The following is an 8,502-nucleotide window of genomic DNA, read 5'->3' as shown; positions in this document are numbered from 1 at the left end:
ATCTTTTAGCTGTAAAAAGAAGTAAAAATTTAAAATAATTGATCCTGTTAGATGATGAAGATTTGGTAAAATAAAATGAACAGAAAATCCAGATTCCTATGAAAAAGGTTTGATTAATCATTTAATTTAGCTACAAAAAAATCCTGGTTTCGCTTTTAGTTTTCTTTACAAACAAACAAGATTTGTAACATCTGGATTCAAACCCTCAAATTTGTCTAACTATTTCTCTTATGGATGAGTATGTTCTCATCACTCCAACTGAAATAGCGATAACTATGATTCCTACAATCATCAAAACTTCGAAACCCCATTTCTGATAACTTCCAGAAATCTTCAAGTAGCATAAGCATGGCAGCAGAATGGAAACAGTCACATTAAGAATCCCTCCAATGAGTGCCATTAGTGATCCAAAAAATGGGAAAACTATAGCCACAATCACCGTGCTGATCACTAGGGATGTTCTTATGAGCATGCATATTGGCCTTATGTTATAATAATAATTGGGCTAGCGGCTTTCGATGGCGTTTGCAACTGGTGTAATTATAAGGGCATATTTAGTGATTGCACATATTAAAGTGGTGTATATTGCGATCCTTGAGTTCACTTTGCTTGTGGGTAGATTTAATGTCACTTGTGATGAAACATCTGAACCAAACATTGAGTAACCAAGAACAGCCATGGCCATGTACTTAAAGTACTAAGACCAAAGCTGATAAAAAGAACCTGTAAAGAAAAACCAAATAATTTGAAGTTAATATTGGTTACAAATGACATTGCTTTTTTAAGATAAATTATGTTATTTGTAACAAGGAATTGGTATGTTTATACTCAAAACAAAATGGAGGATATCATACTAATATTAAGGTTTTTGAATTTATTATTCAAATGACAATTTTTATCAAATACCCCTTGCCCTAAAAAGACTACTTCAAGGCCAACGTTTGGAAATAATTTGTGTAAATTATCACCTTCTAGTATCAAGAATCCTGTGGGGACTAAATAAAGTTCAAGATACATGAAAGTTGATATGATCATCTTTCCCTTTTTGCCAAATGCATATGAGCCTACTTCGGGGTAAGCTTTGATTGATGAATTGGCGTCCATACATCGCTGTAGGAGTAGCCCTGTGTAGCAAGTTATAATCGCCATTACAAGAAGAAGACCAAGGCTTAACCAGCCGGCTTGTGCGAGTGCATATGGAATGGTTATTAATCAAATTCCTGAAATTTGAAACAACTAAATTTAATACGTGATACTTCTGTAAATCTTATGCTTCAAGCTAGTCAATAAGGGGAAAAAATATATGAGAAAATGGAAATCAATATAAGAACAATAACCTGACAAGGTTATTGAGTCCATTAAAGCAAGTTTTAAGGAAGCTTGTTCCTCTAGCTTCGAAGGGTGGAAGATCCAATTGCTCTGCCATGGCTATTTGTTCAATTTTCAGTGGAAATAGAACAGAAATCTGATTATTATTAACAACAAAAGAGCTCCATTATATAGGAGAAACCAAGAATGCTCTTCACGTTTAACTAAAACACTAGCGGGAAACAAGAGATAAAGTGATAAACATCAAGTATACCCTAAACATTGCAACACACGATTAGCACTAGTCTAGAAAAAGGGGCTGTTGTTGTGCATTGTCCAGATTACCCGGGGTGTGGTTAGATGAAGTCGTGGATCTCCAGCCCGTTACCATACCTCTGCTCGTTGTCCAGCCCATCTATGCTGACCTGAGCTTGTTTTTTGCAGCACCCAGATGAGATTCTCTCATCTATGAAGCGGTTCAATAAAAACCCGGATACAGACCTGGAAACCCACTCGGATACTGATAGCCGTGGTGTGTTAGGAATGCGCAACAAAGAAGTTATTCAGGGAGGGCTAGACAGCTTCCTACATGGGCTAAGGATTATGTTACTTAAGAAGATACGTGTTTTATCAAGGGCCCTGCTGGGTACATGCGCAAGGTTTCATTTATGATGCAGTGAAGATAAGGAAGCTGAGACAAATCTGATTCAGCTATTAGAAGATCATGTCCAATGTGATTGTCGATTTCGTCTTGTGCCTTTCGCAAAACTTTCGGATTGTTTAGTAGAAGGGACATAGCCCACTCCATGGTGGCTGCTGAAGTATCATCGATGATTAATGTCCACGAATCTTCCAACTCAAAAGCTGATCTATGGTTGATATTAGTAGTGCCACCCATGCCAAGTCTACCTTCCCTGCCTTTTAACATTAGAGTGCCCAAGCTGTAATTATGATCAAATAATTGCCAGATCTACCGAATGGAATTCCATTATCCCTTCTTCCCAGGCAAATCAGATGGTTCCTAGGCAAATCAGACATTTCTAAATGAATAAAGAGAGGGCTGCCCTCTTTTTATATAGTAAACCAAGGAGGTTAGAGCCCTGATAGAACTGTGAATCCTATTTGGTAGATGAGTCTCAATTAAAAAGGAAGTGTTATCACTTGTTTTTATTAAATTAGAGTTATCACTTCAAGTAAAATTTTAGATCTTGACTAAAGTGAAATGTAAATAGGATTTGATTTTTATTCTTGGATTGTCGTGGGTTGGGCTAGAACTAGATTTAGCTTAACTTGTAGGATAACCTAACTCATAGAGCGATCAATTCACAAAGTAGATTTAAGCGTAAGTCCAACCAGAATTTGGCTAAGACACTAAGCCATACTATATTTATTTCTTTATTGAGTCTTGTCAAACCCAATACGATTTTTGGTTCATGCAATCTCTAAGATTGTAAATCATAATAAAATTGTTTTAATGACATGATATTTAAATTTCACCGTTTTACAAGTGATAATTTTCCAATTCCCACAATGTAACAAGACCCTCATAGGTTATACTTAAACTATATGGGCTAGGCCCAAAGTGTGGTTGAGTGTAGGCTGTTACAAGCTAAGACATGTGAGATATACCGTTGAATATCATAGTTAATACTCTACTATTAATATTAAAAAGTATGAAAATCATTTAACACAAAAATATAAAGTTCATAAGATAAGAGGTTTGTAATATTTTAAACAATCTATAGAATATTAATATAAAGTTGAATGTAATATTATATCGACATAATATTTAATGTAAAATTTGTAAAATTTTAGTAAATAAAGGTGTGTCATGTCATTTTTTCATAGCAGTCATAACGTAGAAAACTGTTTAACACTTACTATTATCAAATACTATATGATCATGTTACAAATTCATCGTATCTCCATTATATTTCTAATATTAGTCTATAATTCAATATTTTCTCTACATCACATTGAAGGGTATCCATAAAAAAACAATTAGTAGATTGACAAATTATTTTCAAGTCAACGTCAATAGAGAAATATGAATAAGTTACAATGATTTCAAATATGTAACAAGATTAATTAAAATTACTACTTACCTAATGCGACTATTTATCAACTTATTTTTTTTGTTTCTCTCGTTTAATAAACATATGTGGTCCATATTTGCTTATTAGTCATAATTTTGTATTTGATTAAACAATAAAGATAGACTGACAAACTCTTCTTACTAACTTTCTCTTACAAACGCAACGTGACAGTTCACAATTAGTCAGACGGAACCTTTTGTTAAACAGGCGGGGTCTATTGCGAGCTGACCAATTGAGAGCTGTCACGTTGTATTTGTGAAAGAAAATTAGTGAGAAAGAATTTGCCAGCGTAGTATTACCCATTATTAAAATAAAACTATGATTAAGAGAGAATCATTATTAAAACCGAAACCCTTTTCACTAATAAGAAGGAATTTACTAATTAAAAAGAAATAGGTCAATCCACCATGTGACTAAGCAAAGTCACAATAATTTAGGTTTCAATTAAATGTGGATTAAAATAGCATGAAACATGATTCATATCACACAAGCACGCTTTTGCATTAATCAATTAAACATTTGATAAATGATGTAAGCACTAGAACCCATATAGCATTAGGAATATCAATAAATATAATTAAGTAAAATCATCACTAGATTATCCTAAACTAGAGTTGAATGTTAGCCAATCCATGCATGGAATTACACTGTATCTTGGCCTTGCGCATGACTTCTTGCATAAGAATGATGTAAGAAATCATCAACACCCACCAAATTAAAAAAGATTAATCTAATAATTTATTTATTTATTTATCATCTTACTTCATATTGCTCTTTAATTAATTGTTAAAATAATTATTAATTAAAGGATATGATAAGTGAAATTAATGATACGATAACTTATACAATTAGGCATCAAATTAATTAAGTCAAGTGATCAAGCATGAATGGTTGCGTAAGTTGATGCATCATGCAATTGGACCTGGCTACGTTTCAAAGTTTGTGAGCCAATAATTAATCTAATAATTAATGCAATTGGACTTTTCAATTTTAATGTAATTTATTCGTAGAATATAATTAAATTGTTATCAAGAAGTTGTTATTATATATAGGTTTATGTTAATTTAGTTATAGCTTTTTCAATAACATATAATTACATTTATGCCCCTAGGGTTCGGGTCTAGTATACAAAATTATGTAGTTTAAACTATCAGATAGACCCTATAATTCTAAATTTCTAATAGACGTTAACGTATATAAGAGTAAAACGGATAATTCACGCGTACACGAAGAGAAAAACATGTAATTCACTCTTAAATTTACTATTCTCTTAAAAAAAAAAAAAATGTTATTTTAGAATTAAGATTTGATTAGCGATTGCGAGCGTGGGGAGAATATTCCTTAATTTAGTTATAGCTTTTTCAATAACATTTAAAAAGATATAATTACATCTATCTCTGAAGTTCAGAATCTAGTATTCCAAATCTTACAATTTAAACTATCAAATAGACTCTCATAATTCTAATAGACATTAACTTATATAAGGGTAGATTAGATAATTCACTCATATACGAAAAGAAAAATATATAACTCACTCTTTTTTGTATAAAAAATGTTGTTTTAGAGTTAAAACTTGATTAACGATTGTTAGTTTCTTGGTGTTGGATTTAATTATGTGAAAGGGTAAGAAAATAATTTACAAAGTGCTTACTTATTAAAAATTAAACTAACGTAAATAAATAAATAAATAGATTTTAAAAGACAAAAAGAAATAAAAAAATAAAATAAAAAGAGGATGACAAAATTGTCAGAATTAGGCATAAAATTTGTGTCGACAGACGATAGCCTGTTGAAAGACATCGTTAAAATTAATTTTACATGTAAAAGATACTAAAATAGAAAATAAAAAATTGTATCATAATATTATTATTATTTTTTTAACAAAAGAAAGGAAATTTAAATTGACTGGCGGTCACAGGACAAAATTACCCCAAACAAATACTGAAATTCCCAACCGACTCCCTAACCGCTTAACGAACTCTTTCTCCTTTCTTCTTCATTCATCTCCCAAAACTTGTAGTATCTCCCTCTTCACTGTAACAATCAGCTCACACTTTCTTTTAATTAAATTTATTTTTTCTCAAAACTATTTTATTCTTTTTCAGTCAACACCCGATCTCCACCATCCACTCACTGTAACACTGTCTCATCAATGGTTATAAATATGCCTTCTTTCACTCTTACTTCCACCGCCATCACCACCACTACTGTCCATGGACTCCTCAATTTCTAGTTCCGCTTCGCTCTCCGCTCTGAAGTTCCGTTGCTTCGATCCTACCTACGCTTACTCTGCAACAACCGCCAATCACAGCCGCTTATTGTCCAACTTGTCTCCGAGGAGTTTCGCTGTGAACTCCAGGGGCAATATGGAGACTTCCGAGAATTCGGAACGTAAAATCGTTACTGGTGACGCCGGTTATGTTCTCGAAGATGTTCCGCATTTAACGGATTATGTTCTCGATCTTCCAGTAACTAAGTCTTCTCCCTGAACTCTCTCTGTTTTTTGCTTGTTTAGTTAACTACTGTTTGGTTGACGAGAAAATGAAGGAAAAGTGAAGAAACATGAAGAAAGTAAATTTTATATTAAAATTTAATTAAAAATTGGAACTTTGTTAATTAATGCTGAGGTGTCTTTTCATAAAGGTGGGTAACTAAAAACAGAGAGGCTAAGGCTTTGTTTGGATGCATTTTCATTTTATATATTTATTTATTTTAATGTGGTGCAGACATATCCGAATCCATTGCAAGACAATCCATCTTATTCTGTTGTTAAGTAAGTTTTATTTGTATTTGTTTGATTAATGGATTTGTTTATAGAAGATGATCACAGAGTTGATGATTTGACTTTAATATTATGCTCTGTTTTACCAGGCAATATTTTGTTAACCTTGATGACACTGTTGCGCAAAAAGTAAGCTAATTTTATTGCTGTGTCAATTTTGTTAATTCTGACATCGTTTTGATCGAATTTTGCAGTTCTAGTTCTTATTTTACGTTCTTTCATGTAGATTGTTGTTCAGAAGGATAGTCCAAGAGGGACGCATTTTAGGCGTGCCGGACCTCGTCAGAAGGTTTGTAATTTTTCCTGGAAGTTCCTTAATTTTCTTGTTCTGTATAGTATATATGCAAATCAGAACCATGACATGCTTTATCGTGTGTTTTCAGATCTATTTTGAATCAGATGAAGTATATGCTTGTATTGTAACTTGTGGTGGCCTTTGCCCCGGTCTGAATACGGTAATAAGAGAAATAGTATGCGGCTTACATCATATGTATGGAGTCAATAAAGTTCTGGGAATAGAGGTGAGCACTTGCACATTTCATTTCAAGTATGTTCAAACAGTCAATCTGTGTTGAAGTAAAGTACAGGTTGAAGAGGTTGTTTTGCGGTTGTAGGGAGGATACAGAGGCTTTTATGCTCGGAATACGATTCCCCTGACACCAAAGGTTGTGAATGACATCCATAAGCGAGGTGGCACGATTCTGGGGACATCGCGTGGGGGTCATGATACCTCAAAGATCGTGGATAGCATTCAGGACCGAGGCATTAATCAGGTATAGCATTCACACAATGTACAGAGTTTCTTCTGTTTCTGCAACCACTATATATTGGATTCGAGGATTTTGATTTGTATCTATCTCAGGTTTATATTATTGGAGGAGATGGAACTCAGAGAGGGGCTTCTTTAATTTTTGAGGTAATATATGCAATTTGATGTTGATCCTTAAGTTTCAGACGATTGAGCAACAATCTTCATCTTTTGCAAAATGGTAAATGTCTTATGGCTCCTCTACTATGCAGGAAATCAGAAGGCGTGGCCTCAAAGTAGCAGTGGCTGGAATTCCTAAGACCATTGACAATGACATTCCGGTAATTTTTATTGTGATATTTACACCGTCTTCGAGTGCAAAACTTATACTTCAATTTGAAGAACTTCTCTTAGTGAATATCTTTTTTCATGGTTCAGGTTATAGACAAGTCATTTGGTTTTGATACAGCCGTTGAGGAGGCTCAACGAGCAATCAATGCCGCCCATGTTGAATCAGAAAGCATTGAGAATGGTATTGGTGTTGTCAAGTTAATGGGTCGCTACAGTGGTAAGTTTCAGGCATAAGCTATTCATTCAAAATTGCGATGTACTTCAACTCAATCTGGAAAATTGTCATTACAATCTGACCTGATATACTCAAACAGGATTCATAGCAATGTATGCTACTCTTGCCAGCCGAGACGTGGACTGCTGCTTAATTCCAGAATCACCATTTTATCTTGAAGGGCCTGGTGGACTTCTTGAATATGTTGAAAAAAGATTAAAAGAAAATGGACACATGGTCATTGTCATAGCTGAAGGTGCTGGACAAGATCTTCTTTCTGAAAGCATGCGTAGTAAGGACCATCAAGATGCTTCAGGAAACAAACTACTCCAAGATGTTGGGTTGTGGATATCTCAGAAGATAAAGGTTGGGATGCTAGAATAATTTAGATTGCTTTTTTTTTTATGCTTTTTGCCAATTCTAATTCGTATTAAAATCTTAATGCTTGCTGTTGCAGGATCACTTTGCAAAAAGGAAAATGATGCCTATAAATCTGAAATATATAGGTGAGTTGAAAGAAGTACCATTTTGCAGCTATTTGAAAGAGATGATCAAACCAGACCAATTTTTTGCTTCTCTTGCAGATCCCACATACATGATCCGCGCTGTTCCAAGCAACGCATCTGACAATGTTTACAGCACACTTCTTGCTCACAGTGCCATTCATGGTGCAATGGCAGGATATACAGCTTCAATTTGGCTCTGTTAATGGGAGCATGCTTCATTCCATTCCACGTAAGTTCTCCAAATCCATAAAAAATATCTCATTTGTTACTTGTTAAGCTTGGAAAGTCTAAATAAAGCAAAATTTTCACTTTCCTCCTGAGATAATTCACCTGAGGTTAAGATTGATAATTATATGCATTAGGAAAGCAATTGGTGTTGAATATAAATCAAGGTTTTTGAAGTTTAATATTTTCTTGCGTGTAATAATGCAGCGGATTATTGAAAGCAGAACAAGTAGTGATAACTGACAGGATGTGGCAGGCACTCTTCTTTCAAC

At 33.9% G+C, this 8,502-nt stretch overlaps 2 protein-coding genes across 2 annotated transcripts; one reads left to right on the top strand and one right to left on the bottom strand.

Moving 5' to 3' along the window:
* Positions 1–205: 205 nt before the first annotated feature.
* LOC116126154 (proton-coupled amino acid transporter 1-like) lies at positions 206–2,206 on the bottom strand. Its single transcript, XM_031411856.1, is given in 5 exon segments — positions 206–690; positions 693–723; positions 1,016–1,220; positions 1,338–1,465; positions 1,931–2,206. Coding segments are annotated over 5 exon segments (1,125 nt in total).
* Positions 2,207–5,601: 3,395 nt separating this feature from the next.
* Positions 5,602–8,215, top strand: LOC116126160 (ATP-dependent 6-phosphofructokinase 3-like). Its single transcript, XM_031411860.1, has 12 exons — positions 5,602–5,872; positions 6,131–6,177; positions 6,276–6,315; positions 6,413–6,475; positions 6,570–6,707; positions 6,801–6,959; positions 7,049–7,102; positions 7,207–7,275; positions 7,373–7,502; positions 7,600–7,865; positions 7,957–8,005; positions 8,084–8,215. The coding sequence occupies exons 1-12, from the start codon at positions 5,618–5,620 to the stop codon at positions 8,206–8,208; spliced, it is 1,395 nt and encodes a 464-aa protein (XP_031267720.1). The 5' UTR covers positions 5,602–5,617; the 3' UTR covers positions 8,209–8,215.
* Positions 8,216–8,502: the final 287 nt, after the last annotated feature.

This window comes from Pistacia vera, unplaced genomic scaffold (genome assembly GCF_008641045.1).
Source record: "Pistacia vera cultivar Batoury unplaced genomic scaffold, PisVer_v2 Contig176, whole genome shotgun sequence".
NCBI classification, from domain to species: domain Eukaryota; kingdom Viridiplantae; phylum Streptophyta; class Magnoliopsida; order Sapindales; family Anacardiaceae; genus Pistacia; species Pistacia vera.
This window is presented reverse-complemented; position numbering and strand designations above follow the sequence as displayed.

Excerpts from the sequence above, each read along its gene's own strand:
- LOC116126160 (XM_031411860.1), top strand. The coding sequence starts at position 5,618 with ATGGACTCCTCAATTTCTAGTTCCGCTTCGCTCTCCGCTCTGAAGTTC. Across the intron at positions 6,316-6,412 it reads ATGACACTGTTGCGCAAAAA|ATTGTTGTTCAGAAGGATAG; the intron begins GTAAGCTAATTT and ends TCTTTCATGTAG. Across the intron at positions 6,476-6,569 it reads GTGCCGGACCTCGTCAGAAG|ATCTATTTTGAATCAGATGA; the intron begins GTTTGTAATTTT and ends GTGTGTTTTCAG.